We start from the raw sequence: 25089 nt of genomic DNA, 5'->3' as shown, positions 1-25089 counted from the left end.
GGCCTCGTCCCTCCCCATCTCTATCGTCTCCTCCAGCCCCACAACATCTCCAGGCTGCCTCCCTCCATGGCCTCGCCTCTCCCCTCCCCTCCCCATCTCTGTAATCTCCAGCCTCACAACCCCCTTCACAACATCTCCAGCCTGCCTCCCTCCATGGCCTCGCCCCTCCCTATCTATGTCATCCCCTCCAACCCCACAACCCCCCCGAGATAATTCTGCCTTCCTGACCATCTCTGATTATAATGGCTCCACCATTGGTGGCCGTGCCTTCAGCTGCCTGGACCGCCCCACCCCCACAAAGCTCTGGAACTCCCTGCCTTAACTTCTCCATCTCTCTTTCCTCCTTTAAGACACTCCTTAATGCTTTTGCGCTAATTTCTTAGGCAGCTCAGTATCAAATTTTTATCTCAATACTCCTGCGACGCCTTGCGACGTTAAGGCGCTATGTAAGTACAAGTTGTTGTTGCTCCACCATTCAATAAAATCATGGCTGATCTTCACCTCAACTCCACTTTCCTGCATTATCCCCATATCCTTTGAATCCCTTAATAATCAAAAATCTATCCATCTCTGAACATACTCAATAAAGACTGAGCCTGCACAGCCCTCTGGCATAGAGAATTCCAAAGATTCACCAACCTCTGATTGATGAAATTTCTCATCTCAGTCCTAAATGGCCGACCCCTTATTCTGAGGCTGTCACCCTTGGTTTTAGACTCCCCAGCCAGGGGAAATATCCTCCCGGCATCTACCCTGTCAAGAATTTTGTATGTTTCAATAAGATCACTTCTCATTCTTCTAAACACTCGAGAATATAGGCCTAGCCTACTCAATCTCTCCTCATTGGACAATCCCCCCATCCCAGGAATCAGTCTTGTGAACCTTCATTGCACTCCCTCTATGGCAAGTATATCCTTCCTTAGGTAAGGAGACAAAAACTGTGCACAGTACTCCAGGTGTGGTCTCACCAGGACCCTATATAATTGGGTGGGCACCAAAGCGCCGCCATTTTATCGCAGGGCGCAAGAAACCAGAGATCCACCATGTTGATGGGATGTGGGGTGGGGGGGGGGTGGGGAGTGCAAACAGGCAAATTGCTCTGCCATGGTCTTAGACCACTCTCCACGGGGGTTGACTTATGAGGAAAGGTTGAGTAGGTTGGGCCTCTACTCATTGGAATTCAGAAGAATGAGAGGTGATCTTATCGAAACGTTTAAGATTATGAGGGGGCTTGATAAGGTGGATGCAGAGAGGATGTTTCCACTGATGGGGGAGACTTGAACTAGAGGGCATGATCTTAGAATAAGGGGCTGCCCATTTAAAACCGAGATGAGGAGAAATTTATTCTCTAGAGGGTTGTAAATCTGTGGAATTCGCTGCCTCAGAGAGCTGTGGAAGCTGGGACATTGAATAAATTTAAGACAGAAATAGATAGTTTCTTAAACGATAAGGGGTTATGGGGAGCGGGCAGGAAAGTGGAGCTGAGTCAATGATCGGATCAGCCATGATCTTATTGAATGGCGGAGCAGGCTCGAGGGGCCGTATGGCCTGCTCCTGCTCCTATTTCTCATGTTCTTATGGGTGAAAATCAAACAAATGAAATGTGAGTGCAGTCTGAATTATATTTTGCATTTTAAAAATACTTAGTTATAGCCCTCTGCACTCGCTGAACTACTTTCGCTCCTGGTCCAGCATCACTTCGATTTTGAAATTCTCAGAGACTTGTTTTCAAATCCCTCCATGACCTCGCTCCTGCCACCCCCCATTGCTGTATTCTCTACCAGCCCCACAACCCTCCGAGACCTCCTCGCTCCTTCAATTCTTGCCTCGTGTGCATCCCCTGATTTTAAACGCTCCACCATTGGCGGCCATGTCTTCAGCTGTCAAGGCCCTTTACTCCACTCTGGAATTCCGCCTGTCCGCCTCTTTACATCTCTCTCCTCCTTTAAGACGCTCCTTAAAGCCTACCTCTTTGAGCAAGTTTTTGGTCTCCTGTCCTAGTAGCTCATGTGGCTTGGTGTCAAATTTTTGTTTGATGACGCTCCTGTGAAGCACCTTAGGATGTTTTACTACGTTAAAGACGTTATATAAATACAAGTTGTTGTTATCTCATTACTTTGTTTACTTGATGTCATCCAAAACTCGTCTGCCCTTGTTCTAACTCGCACCAAGTCCCGCTCACCAATCACTCCTGTTCTCACTGACCACCATTGGCTCACGGTTAAGCACTGCCTCGATTTAAAAATTCTCATCCTTGTTTTCAAATCCCTCCATGGCCTCGCCCCTCACTAGATCTGTAATTTCCTTCAGCCTCACAACCCCCCCCCCCCACCCCCCGAGATGTCTGCGCTCCTCTAATTCTGCCCTCTTGAGCGTCCCTAATTATAATCGCTCAACCATTGGTGGCCGTGCCTTCTGTTGCCGAGGTCCTAAGCTCTGGAACTCCATCCCTAAACCTCTCTACCTATGTTTCCTTGTTAAAGACGCTCCTAAAAACCTACCTCTTTGACCTTTAGTCATCTGCTGTAATTTCTTCTTCTGTGGCGCGGTGTCAAATTTTTGTCTTATAACACTCCTGTGAAGCGCCTTGGGACGTTTTACTATGTTAAAGGCGCTATATAAATACAAGTTGTTGTAAATTGAATAAATGAAGAGTTTGTGACCAATCAAAAGTTTCTGAGGGACTAAAGCTGCCCCTGAATCCCCTGTGAATCTGGTTATCCTTCAGTTCAGCATGAGGCTAAAGTTGCACCCTCATGAAAGTTTCCTCAGGTTGAAGGATCTGTGAAAACAATCTGTTTCTGCTCATTGTCATGTATACATCTGTGAGTATGCTCACCGGTTGGTGGAGCTGTTGAGTTGGGAGTGGCTTAGCCAGTCACGTGATGCTCACAAGACTGAATAAAACCCCAGCCAGTTGGGTTCAGGGGATCCACGATAAAGCAGATGGTTGTGAGCCTGGTGGATGAACTGGTAATGTGCAGTGTGAATGTTAAACCTTTTGCTAATAAACCCACTGGTTCTTAATAGCAATGTGTTGCTATGAATTCTTAAGCAAAGAACCCATGAAGCAAATACATTACACTCATCTAGCTCTTAAAAAATAACAGAAGGGAAAGGGGAACAGGGCAGGCACAGGGATTAGGACTACTGCTTGTGTGCAGGATAAAGACTAGCACAGACTGATTGGGCAGAATGGCCTATTTCCATGTTGTAATTCTATATAATTCTACATAATGAAGGTAGCATTGAGCACTACGCTGCTTTGTGGACTACAGTGGGGGAATCGGGTGTTCAAGGCTGTCAAACAAAAGCATTCACACACACGGAGACAATTACATTAACGGGATAGAAGATGTTGAGTTGAATTGATTTTATTGCTGAATCTCTCTGGAATCACAGTGACATCACACTTTTTAATAAATGAAAGCGGAGAAACAGCCTGAGGGACCTGGAACTGCAAAGTGTTTTTTTTCCCCATCAGTAATTCAGCTTCGATCCACAGCCTGTGCTAAGGAGCAGTAGGGATGCGGGGTGAGGAAGGGGAACATCAGCCAGGTTCCTGCTTCTATCCAGTGCCTCCCAATGAAGTGCACGTGTGTGTGGACAGGTTCACTCCTCAGCAGAGAATTCCTAGGTGTCGGATTCCCACCGACACCTGGGATTCCCTGGCCCAAGACCGCTCAAATTGGAGGAGAAGCATCCGGGAAGGCGCCGAACACATCGAGTCTCTTCGCCAGGAGCAAGTGGAAGCCAAGCGCAAACAGCGGAAGGAGTGCACGACAACCCAAGCACCCCACCCACCTGCACCTTCAACCACCATTTGCCTCACCTGAGACTAGCTCCCGCACTGGACTCATAAGTCACCTGAGAACTCATATTAGTGTGGAAGCAAGTCATCCTCGACTCCAAGGGACTGTCAAAGAAGACTTCTCAGCAACTGAATATCCTAGAATACCCAGCGCCCAGGCTGACTCAGGAACCATGGACACTTGGCCAGCAAGAAACTGGCTCTTTGAAGCTGTATAAGAGGGGAGGGGACAAAATGGCAAGAAAAACATTGGCTAATGGTGGCTTTAGTCTAGTAAACAGAGCGAGCTCAGCAATCTGACACAAGCAGTTGTGCCAGGTAAGTTGTCTGTATTGAGAACTCATGTTTTATCTTACGCTGAATCACACAATCATTATCTCTGACATTTTCACTGATGGCAGCAGGTCCCCCACACAATGCAAACTGTTTTCAAACTACGACTCTTCCTTCTCGTCTCCATGTGTGATGATGTAACAGAGTGACTTATAATCAATGTTTCCTGCAACATCGATGGGCGTCACAGCAAGCATCTGCTGTATCTGTGGGGAGGAAGGGACAGGAACAGAGACATTATTAGAGTGATGAGCATGGGATAAAGGGACGGACAGCTGACGGGGTCACTCTCACGTCAATCTTTGATAATCAAAGGATTTGTTCTGTTTTCTAACAAGCCCTTTACTGCCATGACGATATAGAATAAATCACAGTCCCATCAAACCATTAAAGAGGCAGAAACATCGTGCTTTCCAGCCCCAGTCCCCTTGTCTCTTTTCATATCAATAACTTCACAATTCTCAACACTCCAGGGTCCTCAATATTGAAGGGTCAGTCCCCATTGATTAGAGAACCACCCACTGATGGTTCAGTATTTCTGAGCAGAGCACCAGCCAGTATTCCTGCACATAACTCCATTTGGTGAATGGTCAGTCACCACAGACAGCACTCCACACAGTGAAGAGTCAGTTACCAAGGCAAAGAGTTTATAGAACTCCGGTCAGAGAAGTCAGTTACCCCAGGAGAGAGTTTCACTCAGTGAAGGGTCAGTCAGCTTGGATGCAGCCACACTAGGTAAAAATTTGCATCACCCAGGATGTAGCCCGATCCTCGCCCTGTGCGGTGGGAAGCAGGCGGGTCGGAAGGCCTCCTCGTACGATTGCTCCTGGGCATGGCCAAGGTGGCCATCAACCGGTCTAGGCAGCGGGCGGTTGAGGGGATCATTCAGCCCGACTGCCTGCCTCTCTTCCGCAGTTACATCCGAGCCAGGATGTCCCTGGAGATGGAGCAGCGGTGTCCACCGGTACGCTCGCGGCCTTCTGTGAGAGGTGGGCATCAGAGGGACTGGAATGCATCATCACCCCCGGCAACCAAATTTTAATTTGACCGTTTAAAGTTTAATTTGTTTAAATTGTCAGTTTTAGTGCCCCTTTAATAAGGAGGCATTTGATGCCATGAAAATAGTTGTAGCCCCATCCTGTGAATGGTTAATATTCTCTGAAGGGAATAGTTCTCACCCCAGATACAACTCCTATGGGTTCAGTCTGGTTCCACCCAAGTCCAACTGGCAAAGCTTAGTGAATGCCAGGAATCTCAAACCTTAAACTTTTAGGTTTAAATGCATAATTTGTGCTTTGAGAGTAAAAGCCCACCTCATCTTCACTGAACTTATCAGCCTGTGTCATCATCAGTCTCTTAAATCTACGAAAGCAATAACAAAAAGATACAAACTGTTAAGGTGTGGCTGAGCGGTATTTTAATGTCTTTGCCAAACGGGATCATTAATGTACTCAACCTGATGGTATGGAATTATCATCGGTAAACCCATAATTAGTTCAACTGAAACAGATCTGATCAGTCTTACCCTTATACTCTCAGTGATTAAAGAAAGAAAGAACTTGTATTTAAAGAGCACCTTTTATGTCCTCACTCAGATGTCCTAAATGAAGCCAATGAAGAAAGTTTTGTTAGAGTAGTCCCTGTCATTTGCTATTTGTGAGACCTAGCAGTGTGCAAGCCAACTTGTGCAGTGCGACGTCCCGCAAACAGCAAATGAGATAAATCACCAGATGATCTGTTTCAGGTGATGGTGGAAGAATAACTGTTGAGGGGACGGGAGCATAGTGGTTATGTTATTGGACTAATAATCCAGAGGCTTGGACAAATGATCTGGAGTTCAAATCCCACCACAGCAGCTGGGGAATTTAAATTCAGTTAATTAAATAAATCTGGAATAAAGAAATAAGCTAGTACCAGTAATGGTGACCATGAAACTATCGAATTGTCATAAAAACCCATCTGGTTCACAAATGTTCTTTAGGGAAGGAAAACTGCCATCCTTACCCAGTCTGGCCAATATATGACTCCAGACCCACAGCAATGTAATTGACTCTTAACTGCCCTCTGAACACAAGAACATAAGGAGCAGGAGTAGGCCATTTGGCCCCTCGTGCCTGTTCTGCCATTCAATAAGATCAGGGCTGATCTGATCCTGGCCTCAACTCTGCTTCCCCACCCGTTCCTCATAACCCCTGACTCCCTTATCGTTCAAAAAAATCTGTCGATTTCCACCTTTCTCCACAGCTTTCTGGGGCAGAGAATTCCAAAGATTCACAACCCTCTGAGATAAGAAATTCCTCCTCATTTCCGTTTTAAATGGGCAACCCCTTATTCTGAAATTATGCCCCCTAGTTCTAGATTCCCCTATGAGTGGAAACCTCCTCTCTGCATCTAGCCTGTCAAGCCCCCTCAGAATCTAATACGTTTCAATAAGATCACCTCGCAATCTTCTAAACTCCAATGAGTTGAAATGACAGCTCACCACCACCTTCTCAAGGGCAATTAGGGATGGGCAATAAATGCTGGCCTTGCTGGTGATGCCCACATCCCGTGAACGAATAAAAAAAACACAAGGAAGAATTCTTTTGCTTATCTTCAAATTGTTCCATGGGATCTTTTACATCCATCCATCTGAGATGGAAGGCATAACTCAGTTTAATAACTTATCTAAAGGTCTGTGACCTTGATTTTAACTCCGCCTTGCCCTCCCCCCCCCAAAAAAAACCCCTGACGGACAGGCAGGGTCAAGCGAAGGGTAAAAATCCTAAATATGTAGATTCCGCCTCCACGCCATTGCATTGCTGATTCAAACCTTGGGTGGGGCTCCTGCTAAAAGCTGGCGAAGCCCTACTTAAGATTCAAAAGTCATAAATGACATCATCGCCGTCATAATGTAATTTTTACTTCAGCACGGGTGGGTCCTGTGCTGTCTGTTGCCTCACAGAACAACATGTCTGGAGAAACCAACTGACCAGAACTGAGATGAGGAGGAATTTCTTCTCTCAGAGGGTCGTGAATCTTTGGAATTTTCTGCCCCAGAGAGCTGTGGAGGCTGGGTCATTGAATATATTAAAGGTGGAGTTAGACAGAATGTTGGACCAAGGCCCAGTAGTGGGTGACCGTACCCATTCTGGCACAGGGGTCGTTCCAGCAATAGCCAATATCACCTCCAGCAAACACTTCAACAGCACAATGGTGCAGCAGATCATAGCTTCCACACCATGTGTGACACCTGGTGGTAGGATGTGAGTTTGTAGCAGTGTGCAAGATGGAACACGCGGTGTCCACCGGTACGCTCGCGGCCTTCCGCGAGAGCTGGGAGCCGGAGGGACTGGAGTGCATCATCACTCCCAGCAACCAAATTTTGATTTGATTTAATGTCCAAAATTTAATTTATTTATTGTGTCAGTTTTAGTGCCCCTCCCCCCCCCCCTTTTAGCCAGGGGGCACTTGTATAATTTGTGTTTTTAGTGCCCTCAAAAAAAAATAAGGGGGCACTTGAAAAGTTTTTGGAGTGTGCCCCCACCCTCTTTAATCAGGGGGGCACTTGATTACTGATACAACTAAAATAGTTGTACCACTGGCAGCACACTCCTAATCTCAGAGTCGGGAAATGAGGCCAGAGAGGAAACAGATGTTAGCAACAGTTCCTACAGACAACCACAAGCAGCATTATACAAAGGCCTGACGAGAGGGCCAACCTCTCAGGCTGGGATATGGGGATATGCCAATCAGTCCTGCGTGAGATTGAGCAACACTGAACAGGAAGCTTCCAAGTTGGAGCCTCAGTATTTGCTGTGGCAGTAGGGTGAGGGAGGGGGATTATTAGCCTCTGTTCCTGCTCCTGCACAATACCCAGTATCTCTTACTGGTAAGTGAGTGTGTGGATTGGGATCTGGCTCGGTCTCCTTCATTCAACAGCCTGCCAACGCCTCGCAATAAGATGGTACTGAATGATCTAGTGTTGCCAACTCTGGTTGAAGACCTGCCTGAAGGTCTAATCACATGATGTTGCCTGATCACATGACATCTGTTCACATATTTAAATATTCATCCCATTCCCTTTGAAATGAAGTTCAATAGCCAAATATGGTGAAGGATCCCACGGTCTAATAGCCCTCCCCAATGTTTCTTCTAGTGAGAATCCTTGGCTTCCCTTCCCTAGCTCCCCATTCGCCTACCAGTGGAAATAATATTTCACTATTTACTCACAGTAAGGTCCCCAGGTTTCACACACCCTTTACTGGCTGCTCCTATCTCGCTGCTGTTCCCACTCACCCCTTTACTGGCTGTTCCTGGCACTTCAGGAACTGCTGGGCCCCACACCCATCCCATTACCCTCTCCCTCTCTCCCCAAGCCCCTGTAATGTATGCGCCTGTGAGTATGCTCACAGGTTTGTAGAGCTGTTGCATTGTGAGTCGCTAAGCCAGTCATGTGATATTTACAAGACTCAATAAAAACCAAGTCAATTGGATCTAGGTCATCCATGTTGAGGTATGCAGTTGTAAGCCTGATAGAGGAACTGTAATGTGTAGTGTGATTGTTAAACCTTTGTTAATAAACCAACTAGTTTTTAATAGCAATGTGTTGCTATGAATTCTTAAGCAAAGAACCCATGAAGCAAATAGGTTACAGCCCCCATTCCCCAGTCTCTCGAGCCCTCATTCCCATCGCCCTCTCTTCCTCTGATTCCCCATTCTCCCATCTCCTCCTCTCCCCTGCACCCCCATTCCCCAGTCTCCTGAGTTCCCATTCCCCAGTCTCCATCTCTCCCCCTGGTCTCCCATTCCCCAGTCTCCCTCTCTCCCCCTAGTCCCCCATTCCCCAGTTTCCCTCTCTCCCCCTGGTCCCCCATTCCCCAGTTTCTCTCCCCCTGGTCCCCCATTCTCCAGTCTCTCTCCCCCAGTCCCCCATTCCCCAGTCTCCCTCTCTCCCCCTGTTTCCCCATTCCCCAGTCTCTCTCCCTTTGGTCCCCCATTCCCCAGTCTCTCTCCCCCTGTTTCCCTATTTCCCCGTCTCTGTCCTCCTGTTTCCCCATTCCCCAGTCTCCTTCTCTCCCCCTTGTCCCCCATTTTCCAGTCTCCCTCTCTCCCCCTGGTCCCCCATTCTCCAGTCTCTCTCCCCCGGTCCCCCATTCCCCAGTCTCCCTCCCCCTTGGTTCCCCCAATCCCCAGTCTCTCTCCCCCTTGATCCCCCATTCTCCAGTCTCTCTCCTCCTGGTCCCCCATTCCCCAATCTCCCTCTGTTACGGGAGGCACCTCATGTCTCCACTCGGCGTCACTCAGGAAGCCATCGAATGGACAGCAAACTAAACATCCCATTATAAGCTTTCCCCTCATACAAAACAACAGCTAAAGCCACAGCCTCACCCGACGCTTTCAGGTGGCTTTGATCTCAGCTCACGATTTCGATGGCTTTGCTACTCACTCGTCCTTGTTGACATTCCCTGTTCCTTGAGGATCGAATAGTTTGAAGGCGTTCAGAATGGTTTCTTCCGGGTCAGTGCCTGTAGAGATAGAATAGGCAGCAAATTGATTGCTCTGGCTAGCAACAGCACTTGGGTTAGATCATCATACCTGGAAACCCAGGCAAGGAGTGTTTCCCACAAGTTCACCCCCTGTGGTCAGGGTGTGCATTTCTAGGGTATAAGTACAGTGTACAGGAGTTGCATGAAGGTTACAGTTACATGAAGATTACCGTTGCATGATGGTTACATACATGACACGAACTACATCGTGAAGGGTGGAAGATGCCTGTGCTTGGATTTTTTTAACGTGGGGTGGCCGTTGCACACCAGCCACCACACGGGCTTGACAGAGCTAGGTCTTGGTCCAGTGGCGAGGATTACGCAAGACTAACTGGAGACCAGCTCTGCTGCACGGACCGAGCGGCCCGGAAATCGGCGCGGTCCCGGCCTGCAAGACCATCAGCAGACCAGGGCCATTGGAGGGAGCAGCGTGCAGCTGCATACGACTGCAGGGAGCAGCGCGTGCTGCTGCAGCTGGGTGACAGCTATGAAGCCAGGTCGCTGATTGCAGTGCGGGCAGGCACAGCAGGAGGGGCGAAGGAGCAGCAAGAGTCCGTAGAGGGAAGTGACCGGGGCTCAGAAGAGGCGAGGGCCCAGGGGCAGCACGGGCCAGCCCACACTTGGGTTAGAACAGCTGCAGTCGCTGTGCGACATTGCAAGTTGAAAAGAAAGAAAGACTTGCATTTACATACCTCAGGTTATCGCCAATCGCTTTACAGACAATGAAGTACTATTTGAAGTGTAGTCACTGTTGTAGTGTAGGAAATGCAGCAGCCAATTGCGCACAGCATGTTCCCACAAACAGCAATGTGATAATGAGCAGATTTTAGTAATGCCGATTGAAGGACAAATATTGGTTACGCTGCAGGTGAGTATTCCCCCGCTCTTTTTTGAAATAGTGCCGTGGGATCTTTTCCGCCCACCTGAGAGGGCGAACAGGGCCTCGGTTTATCGTCTCACCCAAAAGACGGCATCTCCGACAATGTAGCACTCCCTCAGTACTGCACTGGAGTGCCAGCGTAGAATTTTGTGCTCAAGTCTCTGGAGTGGGATCTGAACCCACGACCTTCTGACTCAGAGGCGAGAGGGTGCTACCCACTATGGGCCTGACACGTGAGCAGATCCAAAACAAGCAGTAAGAAATCCTTCCAGTATTATAACAGGAAGATAGTTCTAACAATTGAGATCCATTAAGGATGTAAATAGGGTCTGTGGGTGGTCAGTTGCTGTAAGATTTCTGCCTTGTCCTTACCGTTCAGTTTTTCTCCAAAGAGACTAAGGAACACTGTGAAGTTCATGGGCCCTTTTCCTTCTTTCAACATCTCCTCCAATTCTTCATCATTCGTATTCAACTTACCTACAAAGCCATTCATATAGATTAATATTCATATAATCTGCACATTTCTATATATATATATATATTTTAAATAGCTGTGCTCTCGTCTAGCAATCTGATTGGTCGTGGGGACCAGAAAACTGTTAGTGTCAGTCACATGGGCCAATTCCAGCATTCCTGCTCCAAAGCCGGTTTTTCCATTCCCCAGCGTTGAATTCCGGACACGCCCATTCACGGTAAATAAAAGAAAAGAAAGAAAGACTTCTTCACGACCACCGGACATTCCAAAGCGCTTTGCAGCCAATAAAGTAATTTTGAAGTGTACTCACTGTTGTAACGTAGGAAACGCAATAGACAATTTGTGCACAGCAAGCTCCCACAAACAGCAATGTGATAATGACCAGATAATCTGTTTTAGTGATGTTGGTTGAGGAGTAAATACTAGCCAGGACACCAGGAATAACTCTGCCTGCTCTTCTTCGAAATAGTGCCATGGGAACTTTTACGTCCACCTGAGGGATCAGGTGATGCTTCGGTTTAACATCTCATCCAAAAGATGGCACTTCCAACAGTGCAGCACTCCCTCAGTATTGTCCTGGAGTGTCAGCCTAGATTTTTGTGCTCAAGTCACTAGAGTAGAACTTGAACCCACAACCTTTTGACTCAAAGGCAAAGGTGTACCCACTGAGTCACAGCTGACAATGCTTTGATACTGAACCCACTGGTTACTAACAAGAACTGACAGACCCATTCACTTACCTAGCTGCATAAAGGTCTCCTTCAGGTCCTGTTTATTAATGATTCCATCTCGGTTCTGATCAATGCAGCCAAATGCCTATGAATCCATGACAAAGATTTAATCAGTAGCTGCATTAGCATTGCCTGTGATTTTTACCACTCATGGGATTACATTCTCAATACAGTCTCTACTGCATAGAGATTTGTTACTTCTGTGCGTGCATGTGCCACCAAAACTAGTCCTACTGCAAATGCAATCACCTTAATCCTTACCCTGCTGAATAAACAGGAATTCCAAACTCTTCCACTGTGAATAATCTTTTATCTTCTTGACTTCTGCCTTCACCTTGGCTGTGCTCATTACAGGAAGCTGTGGCCCCAATTTTAACCCCAGGCCAGTTTTCGGCGGGTGAGTTTCAGGCCTCCTGGGTGGGAAGGCCTAAAACTCACCAGCTGTTTTGGTTGTGAAGTCGACCAACAGCAGGCGAATGAGGTCCAGCCGTTAAAATCGACCAATCCTATCTGCTGCCACTCCCAGAGGGGATTTCATTTGCCTGCTGCTTGTCGACTTCCCGACTAAAACGACCTGGAAGTCAGTGAGAAGCAACTGCCCCATCTGTTAACTTCATGCTGGTTGGAGGTCCAGAGGGAACGGTCCCCGGCACTAAGGTAAGTGGATAGACGGCTATAAGATTAGGATCGCAGATCACATACAGATACCCAAAGGGTCTTAGGACTTATAAGGCATTTTATTTAAAGGAGTGGTAGTTCAAATATAGTCAAACACAACACACAATCAGGATAGACATAGTAGACATACGACCGTGACAAGTAGCTGGTATTAGTCCCAAGCAGACAGATGGCTGGTGGCACGAACAGTTCTCATCTCCACCGTCTGCCCTGAAACGCCTTCTAGGTTTTTCTTTTATTCTCTTTTTAGGGGTAGGATATGGACAGGACCATTTTAATATGATATGTCGAGTTATTTGTCTTAGATGAAACCCTCCTCTGACTCCCAAAGTTAGAGTCAGACAGGCCATTCTTGGCCTTCGGATGTTTGGAGCTGCCTGTCATCAGTTATTTATGTTCACACTGTTCAAGTTGCTTTAGCTATTGTACCACAGAATGAATCCTTCAATTCTAATACCAGTCTGAAGAAACTTTTTGGTCTCAAGTTATTTCTTACACGGCAGTTGTGAAACCAAATGGGACTAAGTTTTACTCAGCAGATTTGCTGCTGGGCGGGACTGCTGACCAGTCGTGTGTGTTTGCAACCTCAGTCAGCTGCAAAGTAAAAATGGCGGCTGGCGAATTTCCAGCGGGAACGGAGCGGTAAGTCGATTTTCCTGATTTTAACTGCTCACCCGCCACAATTTCCACCGAGCTGGTTGGGTTGAAATCGGTGCCTTTCTGTTAGAGTTTAAGCACATGTCTCCTGTGTGTTCAAAGGCAGCACTATAGTGTGTTAGCGGTAATGGATATTATTGTATTTTTGCCTACACTCCCACAATTCCTTTTTGGACTGAATGGGGATAATTTTGACTTTCAACGAGAGTGCAAAAGGTACGATATCGGCTTGAACACCCGTCAAGCACCCCTCATAACTGATTTCTATGAAAACAAAAATTGACAGAGGTTCAACGGGTGGCTGAACCAATACTATGTGTTTTACACTGCCGTCTAAAGTCAAAATTACCCACAACCAGTTTATCACAGGTTAATGCACATACCTGGCATTAATGTTTTTTGGTTTGTTAAGGAGAATTAGAGGTAAACACACAAATTGGCATCAAACAGAATATCAAGGAAGGAGCAAGAAACAAAGTAGAAAGGGAGAGGGAAATTGGGTCTGGGAGACGGAAAATCCGGGCTCGGTACGTGGACTCCTCACCTCCTTAAACTCCTGAATTTGGGATTGTTCAAACATGGAGAAGACGTTGGACGAACTTCGTTGGTTCTGCTTGGCTGAAGCTTTCCCTCTTGCTGCTTTCCTGCTTGCCTACAAACAAAAAGAGACAAAGCAATGGGACGGGAGCCACTGCACCATAAATAATCAGACCACAACTTTTTCTTTTTTCTCTTCTATAACAGTGAGTAAACTTTAGCATTGTTGTTGCTTATCTAAGGGTTAAGTCATGGCAGGACAGCTAGGTCACGTGTTATGCTCCTCCTGTACCATGTGGGAACTCAGGGACGACACCAGTGTTCCTGACGACTACGTGTGCGGGAAGTGTATCCGCCTCCAGCTCCTGACGGACCGCGTTGCGGAGTTGGAGCTGAGGGTGGATTCACTCTGGAGCATCCACGATGCTGAGAATGACGTGAGCAGCACATGTAGCGAGTTGGTCGTACCACAGGGAAAGGGTCCACAGCCAGATAGGGAATGGAAGACCAGCAGGAAGAGCAGTGCAAGGAAGGTAGTGCAGGGGTCCCCTGTGGTCATCCCCCTGCAAAACAGATACACTGCTTTGGGTAGTGTTGGGGGGGATGACTCATCAGGGGAGGGCAGCAGCAGCCAAGTTCATGGCACCGTGGCTGGCTCTGTTGCACAGGAGGGCAGGAAAAAGAGTGGGAGAGCGATAGTGATAGGGGATTCAATTGTAAGGGGAATAGATAGGCGTTTCTGCGGCTGCAACCGAGACTCCAGGATGCAAGGGTCAAGGATGTCTCGGAGCGGGTGCAGGACATTCTAAAAAGGGAGGGAGAACAGCCAGTTGTCGTGGTGCACATTGGTACCAACGACATAGGTAAAAAAAGGGATGAGGTCCTACGAAACGAATTTAAGGAGCTAGGAGCTAGGAGCTAAATTAAAAAGTAGGACCTCAAAAGTAGTAATCTCGGGATTGCTACCAGTGCCACGTGCTAGTCAGAGTAGGAATCGCAGGATAGCGCAGATGAATACGTGGCTTGAGCAGTGGTGCAGCAGGGAGGGATTCAAATTCCTGGGGCATTGGAACCGGTTCTGGGGGAGGTGGGACCAGTACAAACCGGACAGTCTGCACCTGGGCAGGACCGGAACCAATGTCTAGGCGGAGTGTTTGCTAGTGCTGTTGGGGAGGAGTTAAACTAATATGGCAGGGGGATGGGAACCAATGCAGAAGACAGAGGGAAACAAAAAGGAGACAAAAGCAAAAGACAGAAAGGAGATGAGGAAAAGTGGAGGGCAGAGAAACCCAAGGCAAGAACAAAAAGGGCCACTGTACAGCAAAATTCTAAAAGGACAAAGGGTGTTAAAAAAACAAGCCTGAAGGCTTTGTGTCTTAATGCAAGGAGTATCCGTAATAAGGTGGATGAATTAACTGTGCAAATAGATGTTAACAAATATGATGTGATTGAGATTACAGAGACGTGGCTCCAGGATGATCAGGGCTGGGAACTCAACATCCAGGGGTATTCAACATTCAGGAAGGATAGAATAAAAGAAAAAGGAGGTGGGGTAGCATTGCTGGTTAAGGAGGAGATTAATGCATTAGTTAGGAAGGACATTAGCTTGGATGATGTGGAATCTATATGGGTAGAGCTGCAGAACACCAAAGGGCAAAAAACGTTAGTGGGAGTTGTGTACAGACCTCCAAACAGTAGTAGTGATGTTGGGGAGGGCATCAAACAGGAAATTAGGGGTGCATGCAATAAAGGTGCAGCAGTTATAATGGGTGACTTTAATATGCACATAGATTGGGCTAACCAAACTGGAAGCAATACGGTGGAGGAGGATTTCTTGGAGTGCATAAGGGATGGTTTTCTAGACCAATATGTCGAGGAACCAACTAGGGGGGAGGCCATCTTAGACTGGGTGTTGTGTAATGAGAGAGGATTAATTTGCAATCTCGTTGTGCGAGGCCCCTTGGGGAAGAGTGACCATAATATGGTGGAATTCTGCATTAGGATGGAGAATGAAACAGTTAATTCAGAGACCATGGTCCAGAACTTAAAAAAGGCTAACTTTGAAGGTATGAGGCGTGAATTGGCTAGGATAGATTGGCGAATGATACTTAAGGGGTTGACTGTGGATGGGCAATGGCAGACATTTAGAGACTGCATGGATGAACTACAACAATTGTACATTCCTGTCTGGCGTAAAAATAAAAAAGGGAAGGTGGCTCAACCGTGGCTATCAAGGGAAATCAGGGATAGTATTAAAGCGAAGGAAGTGGCATACAAATTGGCCAGAAATAGCAGCGAACCCGGGGACTGGGAGAAATTTAGAACTCAGCAGAGGAGGACAAAGGGTTTGATTAGGGCAGGGAAAATGGAGTACAAGAAGAAGCTTGCAGGGAACATTAAGATGGATTGCAAAAGTTTCTATAGATATGTAAAGAGAAAAAGGTTAATAAAGACAAATGTAGGTCCCCTGCAGTCAGAATCAGGGGCAGTCATAACGGGGAACAAAGAAATGGCGGACCAATTGAACAAGTACTTTGGTTCGGTATTCACTGAGGAGGACACAAACAACCTTCCGGATATAAAAGGGGTCAGAGGGTCTAGTAAGGAAGAGGAACTGAGGGAAATTCTTATTAGTCGGGAAATTGTGTTGGGGAAATTGATGGGATTGAAGGCCGATAAATCCCCAGGGCCTGATGGACTGCATCCCAGAGTACTTAAGGAGGTGGCCTTGGAAATAGCGGATGCATTGACAGTCATTTTCCAACATTCCATTGACTCTGGATCAGTTCCTATCGAGTGGAGAGTAGCCAATGTAACCCCACTTTTTAAAAAAGGAGGGAGAGAGAAAACAGGGAATTATAGACCGGTCAGCCTGACATCGGTAGTGGGTAAAATGATGGAATCAATTATTAAGGATGTCATCGTAGTGCATTTGGAAAGAGGTGACATGATAGGTCCAAGTCAGCATGGATTTGTGAAAGGGAAATCATGCTTGACAAATCTTCTGGAATTTTTTGAGGATGTTTCCAGTAGAGTGGACAAGGGAGAACCAGTTGATGTGGTATATTTGGACTTTCAGAAGGCTTTCGACAAGGTCCCACACAAGAGATTAATGTGCAAAGTTAAAGCACATGGGATTGGGGGTAGTGTGCTGACATGGATTGAGAACTGGTTGTCAGACAGGAAGCAAAGAGTAGGAGTAAATGGGGACTTTTCAGAATGGCAGGCAGTGACTAGTGGGGTACCGCAAAGTTCTGTGCTGGGGCCCCAGCTGTTTACACTGTACATTAATGATTTAGACGAGGGGATTAAACGTAGTATCTCCAAATTTGCGGATGACACTAAGTTGGGTGGCAGTGTGAGCTGCGAGGAGGATGCTTTGAGGCTGCAGAGCGACTTGGATAGGTTAGGTGAGTGGGCAAATGCATGGCAGATGAAGTATAATGTGGATAAATGTGAGGTTATCCACTTTGGTGGTAAAAACAGAGAGACAGACTATTATCTGAATGGTGACAGATTAGGAAAAGGGGAGGTGCAACGAGACCTGGGTGTCATGGTACATCAGTCATTGAAGGTTAGCATGCAGGTGCAGCAGGCGGTTAAGAAAGCAAATGGCATGTTGGCCTTCATAGCAAGGGGATTTGAGTACAGGGGCAGGGAGGTGTTGCTACAGTTGTACAGGGCCTTGGTGAGGCCACACCTGGAGTATTGTGTACAGTTTTGGTCTCCTAACCTGAGGAAGGACATTCTTGCTATTGAGGGAGTGCAGTGAAGGTTCACCAGACTGATTCCCGGGATGGCGGGACTGACCTATCAAGAAAGATTGGATCAACTGGGCTTGTATTCACTAGAGTTCAGAAGAATGAGAGGGGACCTCATAGAAACGTTTAAAATTCTGATGGGTTTAGACAGGTTAGATGCAGGAAGAATGTTCCCAATGTTGGGGAAGTCCAGAACCAGGGGACACAGTCTAAGGATAAGGGGTAAGCCATTTAGGACCGAGATGAGGAGAAACTTCTTCACCCAGACAGTGGTGAACCTGTGGAATTCTCTACCACAGAAAGTTGTTGAGGCCAATTCACTAAATATATTCAAAAAGGAGTTAGATGAAGTCCTTACTACTAGGGGAATCAAGGGGTATGGCGAGAAAGCAGGAATGGGGTACTGAAGTTGCATGTTCAGCCATGGACTCATTGAATGACGGTGCAGGCTCGAAGGGCCGAATGGCCTACTCCTGCACCAATTTTCTATGTTTCTATGTTTCTATGTATATCTTTGTATCCCATCAGTTACTTTGTCAGGCAAAATGGTACAAATCAATGGGAAGTTCTCAGTTTACTGGAAGAAAAGTCAGAATATATATATATATGTGTTTAAACAATTTGATGGCTGGCAAAGAGATTAAGATCAATTCCAGCTTGTGTTTCTGCTGCTGTTTCAGATTTAAAGCAAACTTGGAACAAGAAAATGCCACCTGGCACATCCAACCCTCTGCTTTCTCACAGACTCCACCCACCCATTAAACCCCCCGAGGGAAAGCTTTGCATGGATACTGTAGCAAGTAAAACTGCAGATTATTCCATCCCTCCACGATATACCCTTGTGTGAGCCAGTGTCTCAGTGGGTAGCACCCTTGCCTCTGTCAGCGAGGTTGTGGGTTCAAATCTCTCTCCAGAGACTTGAGCACAAAAATCTAGGCTGAAAGAAGTGCCGTCTTTCAGATGAGATATTATGCTGAGGCCCCGTCTGCTCTCTCAGATCCCATGGCACTATTTCAAAGACGAGCAGGTGAGTTCCCCCTTGTATCCTGGCTAATATTTATCCTCAATCAACATCACTAAAACAGATGATCTGGTCATTATCACATTGCTGTTTGAGGGAGCTTGCTGAGCGCAAATTGGCTGCAATGTTTTCTACATTACAACAGCGACTACACTTAAAAAAAAGTACTTAATTGGCTGTAAATCGCTTTGAGATGTCCGGTGGTCGTGAAAGGCGCTATATAAATTCAAGTCTTTCTTTTTTCTTGGCCTGCTGTCCTTCATAGACACCCACTCCCTCTTTCCCTGCAGCACAGGAACCATCATATTCTTAAACATAGAAACATAGAAAATAGGTGCAGGAGTAGGATTCGATAAGATCATGGCTGATCATTCACCTCAGTACCCCATTCCTACTTTCTCTCCATACCCCTTGATCCCTTTAGCCGTAAGGGCCATATCTAACTCCCTCTTGAATATATCTATCGAACTGGCCTCAACAACTTTCTGCGATAGAGAATTCCACAGGTTAACAACTCTCTGAGTGAAGAAGTTTCTCCTCATCTCAGTCCTAAATGGCTTACCCTTTATCCTTAGAATGTGACCCCTGGTTCTGGACTTCCCCAGTATCGGGAATATTCTTCCTGCCTTTAACCTGTCCAGTCCCGTCCGTATTTTATATGTTTCTATGAGATCCCTCTCATTCTTCTAAACTCCAGTGAATACAGGCCCAGTCGATCCAGTCCCTCCTCATATGTCAGTCCTGCCTTCCTGGGAATCAGTCTGGTGAACCTTCGCTGCACTCCCTCAACAGCAAGAACATCCTTCCTCAGATTCGGAGACCAAAACTGAACACAATATTTCAGGTGAGGCCTCACCAAGGCCCTGTACAACTGCAGTAAGACCTTCCTGCTCATATACTCAAATCCCCTAGCTATGAAGGCCAACATGCCATTTGCCTTCTTCACCGCCTTGTGCCAACTGTACCTGAATGCCAACTTTCAATGACTGATTTACCATGACACCCAGGTCTCGTTGCACCTCCCTTTGATATTCTTATCAAACTCCAATGCATCAAAGATGTACACAATATTCCAAATGTGTCCTCACCAATGTGTCCTTCAAATGTGTCCTTCATGAGGTTACAGTAACTTCTTTCAACTTATAGTCAAATTCCCTCAATGGTGTATCTTGTATTTGATGAACATTATTGTTAATGACTTCACATTGACAACTTTTTGTGAAAGTTGAATAATCCCATCTCTTTGGCTGTTGGATACTCTTTCATCGTATATATACAATATCTTCTGTTTTCTGTCCAAATATTCATAACATTACATTTATCTGCATTAAAATCTAACTATCATTCCTCAGCCCATCTGGTTAGTTTGTTCAGGAAGTAACGAAAAGACTTGCATTTATATAGCGTCTTTCATGACCTCAGGATGCCGCAAAGCGCTTAATAGCCAATAAAGTACTTTTGAAGTATAGTTGTTGTTGTAATGTAGGAAATGCAGCAGCCAATTGTGCACAATAAGCTCCCACAATGTGATAATGACCGGATAATCTGTTTTTTCTGATGTTGGTTGATGGATAAATATTGGCCAGGACACCGGGGATAACTCCCCTGCTCTTCTTCGAAATAGGTAGCTCCAAATGTTCTTTACTTCTCTTCCATCTGTCAACTGGTAACAGAATTTCGTATAATTACCAAACAAGTCCTCCCTTTATGATTGGTGTTAGCAGACCTGCATGTTTGCATTACTACCGTATAACTCTTGGCAATATCTGTATCTCACCGTCAGTCTTTGTTAACTTGCATATAACTCTGTGCCAGTTCACTCTTATCCTGTCTGTAAATCACAGCTGTCTGTACTATATAAGATAACAAACGTATTAGGAACAGATAATGTTCTCAAATGTGACATTATCCAAAGCCTTGCACCAAATTTCTGTTTGATATTCACCCCCAAATTTCTTTGAATAATATTAATTTATCTCCAACAGAGTTTCTTATGAACAATTTTCTGTCTGCCTCAGACACGTTCTAAACTTCTGAGTGGAAACATTGTGTGGAAGGAAATTCTCAACAGCTATGTGTAAGAACATATATATTCCAATATTTTAAAACTGCCAAATAAATAATCCCACAGCTCTGTCCTTAAAAATCTATTCATATATAATATATATTTCAATCTTTTAAGGTAAAACTAAGATATTGCAATCTGCTGTAGAAATACAAATGATCCCACTCTTAAGACGATTAAAGTATTAACAACATGCATTTATTGAAAGTTGGCATGCAGGTACAGCAGGTGGTGAAGAAGGCAAATGGTATGTTGGCCTTCATAGCTAGGAGATTTGAGTATAGGAACAGGGAGGTCTTACTGCAGTTGTACAGGGCCTTAGTGAGGCTCACCTGGAATATTGTGTTCAGTTTTGGTCTCCTAATCTGAGGAAGAACATTCTTGCTATTGAGGGAGTGCAGTGAAGGTTCACCAGACTGATTCCAGGGATGGCTGGACTGTCATATAAGGAGAGACTGGATCAACTGGGCCTTTATTCACTGGTGTTTAGAAGGATGAGAGGGGATCTCATAGAAACGTATAAGATTCTAGAAACATAGAAACATAGAAAATAGGTGCAGGAGCAGGCCATTCAGCCCTTCTAGCCTGCACCGCCATTCAATGAGTTCATGGCTGAACATGAAACTTCAGTACCCCCTTCCTGCTTTCTCGCCATAACCCTTGATCCCCCGAGTAGTAAGGACTTCATCTAACTCCCTTTTGAATATATTTAGTGAATTGGCCTCAACTACTTTCTGTGGTAGAGAATTCCACAGGTTCACCACTCTCTGGGTGAAGAAGTTTCTCCTCATCTCGGTCCTAAATGGCTTACCCCTTATCCTCAGACTGTGACCCCTGGTTCTGGACTTCCCCAACATTGGGAACATTCTTCCTGCATCTAACCTGTCTAAACCCGTCAGAATTTTAAACGTTTCTATGAGGTCCCCTCTCATTCTTCTGAACTCCAGTGAATACAAGCCCAGTTGATCCAGTCTTTCTTGATAGGTCAGTCCCGCCATCCCGGGAATCAGTCTGGTGAATCTTCGCTGCACTCCCTCAATAGCAAGAATGTCCCTCCTCAAGTTAGGAGACCAAAACTGTACACAATACTCCAGGTGTGGCCTCACCAAGGCCCTGTACAACTGTAGCAACACCTCCCTGCCCCTGTAGTAAATGTAGTAAAACATCCCAACTTGACACCGAGCCACATAAGGAGATATTATGACAGGTGATGAAGTCGTTTTTAAGGCACATCTTAAAGGAAGAGAAAGAGGTAGAGAAGCGGAGAGGCGTAGGGAGGGAGTCAAGGGTTATGGGGAGCAGGCAGGGAAGTGGAGCTGAGGCCAAGATCAGATCAGCCAAGATCTTATTGAATGGTGCTGCAGGCTCGAGAGGCCAGATGGCCTACTCCTGCTCCTATTTCTTATGTTCTATTTAATTTCAGAGCCTAGGGCCCAGGTAGCTGAAGGCTACAAGGATGTAGCGATTGGAGATATGCAAGAGGCCAGAATTGAAGGAGCGCAGAGATCTTGGAGGGTTGTAAGGCTGGAGGAGGTTAGAGAGAGAGGATGGGGCAAGGCCATGGGGGGAATTAAATAACTAAGCATCAAAGCAATTAAATAAAAGAGGGCGTTTAAAAATATAGATTGTGCCAAATACCAATTGGCGCATGGCTCAGGTAAAAATCCAGAGATTGTTACCTTTGAGGTTCTGCTTTTTAATTTGAACCCCAACTCCTCAAACTCTCTCAGTAGAACCTCATTCCTAGTTCTAAGTCATTGGGTCCTACGTGGAGCACGACATCTGGATCCTCCCCTTCCCATTCCAAGTTCTTCTCCAGTCGTGAGGAGATGTCTTTAACCCTGGCATTGGGCAGGCAACACAACCTTCGGAACTCCCGATCCTGGCTGCAGAGAACAGTATATATCCCTCTGACTGCACTGTCCCCTACCACAACGATATTCGCTTTCACTCCCCCCACTTGAATGGCCTCCTGCAGCATGGTGCCATGGTCAGTTTGCTCATCCATCCTGCAGGCTTTCCCCTCATCCACCCAGGCAGCAAGAACTTTATACTTGTTGGATAAGGAAAAATGCCAAGGCTCCTCCAGCACTGCACCTGGAGTCCCCCTTACCTGCCTGAGTTTCAGTCACATCCTCCTTTCCCTGACCACTAACCAGACCTGTACCACTACAAAACTCTAGGGGTGTGACTGCGTCCTAGATCAAAGTGTTCAGGTAACTCTTTCCCCTCCCTGATGCCCAACAATGTCTGCACCTCAGACTCCAGTTCAACAACTTTGAGCTGAAGTTCCTCAAGATGCAGACACTTACAACAAATGTGGTTGTCCGGGATCACAATGCTCTCCACAAACTCCCACATGCTGCCATTGTGGCACACCACCTACACTGCCAGCCCTTTATGACTTTGTTCTATTTAATTCAATTTATTTTTTAAATAACTTAATTTACAGTTTTGTTTCTTGACGACTTGATCTAGATTAAGTTATGGGTAATGAAATTAAATATTTACCTGTAACACAAAGCACTACAAGTAGTGCAGGCAAAAAACAGCAACTCCTTCCCCCTCTTCTCTGAATTCCCACTCTCTCCAAATTTCCAAATAAAACACTCTGTTTAAGTGTACTCCGTTTAATGCTGCTCTGTGCTCTGCAGAACTGTTTACTTTTACGGAGTGACTCCTGCCAATGTACTGGAAGCTGCACAGAAGCATTCTGTACTTATCAATAGATTTGTAGCAATGATTTCAACATTTCTAAGTGTAAACATTGTTATACATTAAAAATAGAGCAGGTACCGGCAGCCAATCTGCAGCCAGAGAAAAAGCCAAATTAAATCATGTACAAAATGAAAAGTAATGTCTATTATTTAAAAAGCAATGGAGTGATTCAACTCAGTTATCTTGCTGTTCCAATAATCTGTTTAAACTGCTCTTGCAATTTGTGGCACCACCCAAACTGATAAATGACTGTCTGATAACCATTCCCACATATCTTACGTCATCTAAATAAGGTGGCAAGTAATCCAGTATTTCACTGTAAAAATATGAGCAATTTTAGAACTCATCAACAGTGCTAAAGTTTGATTAAAGCTTACTCAGCTTTTAACCTATTTGCTTCGATGAATATCAAGTTGAGTTTATCAAAGTTAAAAGATGAGAGTTGCACACCCGTGGAAAAATCTCATTGATACAAAAAGCGTCGCAAATAAATCCAGGAAAGGGAAGCACATTCAGTATTAAGTGATCTCTTGCAATTGTTTTAACCTTGTTTGATCTTGACAATTTGCTCTAAACTAAAAAAATCATGGACTAACCCAGGTATAGAGCACAACCAAATATTTTATCACTTACCATTTTGTGTAGCTGGTGTTGAATACAAATACCAAGGATGGCCAGGTCATCCCCAGACTATATAGTCCTCTTTATCTCCTTGGTTCCTAAAAATGGGCGCACACCGAGGGACAGACCTTACATGGAAATGTGTAATCCAGTGTCCGTCACAGGATTGTGATAAAACAGATTCCTTTTCTACAGTCCAGATAAGGTAAAGAGGGTTGAACATTCCAGAGTAACATTAACCCTTTAAGCCAACATTAGTAATTTGGTGCACTATAGAATCATAGAATGATTGCAGCACGGGAGGCCATTCGGCCTGTCGAGCCCGTGCCAGCTCTCTGCAACAGTACCTCAGCTGGTCCCACTACTCCCACCCTTTCCCCGTAGCCCTGCAAATGTTTTTCTTTTGGGTACTTATCCAACTCACTTTTGAAAGCAGTGATTGAATCTGCCTCCACCACACTTTCAGATCCTAACCACTTGCTGCGTAAAAAAGTTTTTTCTTATGTCGCCTTTGGTTCTTTTGCCAAGCACCTTAAATCTGTGTCCTCTGGTTCCCTTCTACCAATGGGAACACTTTCTCTTGATCTACTCTGTCCAGACCCCTCATAATTTTGAACACCTCTTTCAAATCGCCTCTCAACCTTCTCTGTGCTAAGGAGAACAACCCCAGCTTCTCCAATCTATCCACATAACTGAAGACGCTCATCCCTGGAACTATTCACAAGGAGGACCCATTCAATTGGGGCACCATTTACAGAGTGAGGAACCATTTAGTTGGTATCCTAGTTAAACCTGTGTCAAACCAGTTCTCTGTGTCTTTGGTGACAATTTGAGCTGCCTTCAAGATTTTTCCAAGATCAAGTGTCACCTGTGGCTCAGTTGGTCACACACTCGCCTCTCCAAGGACTTGAACACATAAATCTAGGCTGACACTCCAGTGCTGTGCTGAGGCAGTGCTGCACTGTCGGAGGTGCCGTCTTTCGGATGAGACGTTAAATCGAGGCAGTGCTGAGGCATTGAACGTAAAAGATCCCATGGCACTATTTAGAAGAAGAGCAGGGGAATTATCCCCGGTGTCCTGGCCAATATTTATCTCTCAATCAACATAACAAAAACAGATTATCTGGTCATTATCACATTGCTGTTTGTGGGAGCTTGCTGTGCGCAAATTGCCGCGTTTCCTATATTACAACAGTGACTACATTCCAAAAGTATTTCATTGGCTATAAAGCGCTTTGAGACGTCCGATGGTCGTGAAAGGCGCTATAGAAAT

General features: G+C 45.7%; 1 protein-coding gene across 1 annotated transcript; it reads right to left on the bottom strand.

Moving 5' to 3' along the window:
* Window positions 1-3358: 3358 nt before the first annotated feature.
* myl7 (myosin, light chain 7, regulatory) lies at window positions 3359-23899 on the bottom strand. The gene is made up of 7 exons (XM_070866047.1): window positions 23829-23899; window positions 13638-13745; window positions 11768-11843; window positions 10925-11029; window positions 9573-9651; window positions 5458-5506; window positions 3359-4350 (listed from the first exon to the last, which is right to left on the bottom strand). The coding sequence occupies exons 1-7, from the start codon at window positions 23829-23831 to the stop codon at window positions 4246-4248; spliced, it is 525 nt and encodes a 174-aa protein (XP_070722148.1). The 5' UTR covers window positions 23832-23899; the 3' UTR covers window positions 3359-4245.
* Between the last annotated feature and the right edge of the window lie 1190 nt (window positions 23900-25089).

This window comes from Pristiophorus japonicus, chromosome 22 (genome assembly GCF_044704955.1).
Source record: "Pristiophorus japonicus isolate sPriJap1 chromosome 22, sPriJap1.hap1, whole genome shotgun sequence".
Classification (NCBI taxonomy): Eukaryota; Metazoa; Chordata; class Chondrichthyes; family Pristiophoridae; genus Pristiophorus; species Pristiophorus japonicus.
This window is presented reverse-complemented; position numbering and strand designations above follow the sequence as displayed.

What these genes read in the sequence shown, in the direction of transcription:
- myl7 (XM_070866047.1), bottom strand. An exon ending in AAATTCAGGAGTTTAAGGAG is followed by an intron (nt 11,844 to 13,637) that starts GTGAGGAGTCCA and finishes ATGGATTCATAG; the next exon opens with GCATTTGGCTGCATTGATCA. An exon ending in GGGAATGTCAACAAGGACGA is followed by an intron (nt 5,507 to 9,572) that starts GTGAGTAGCAAA and finishes TTGCTTTCGTAG; the next exon opens with ATTTAAGAGACTGATGATGA.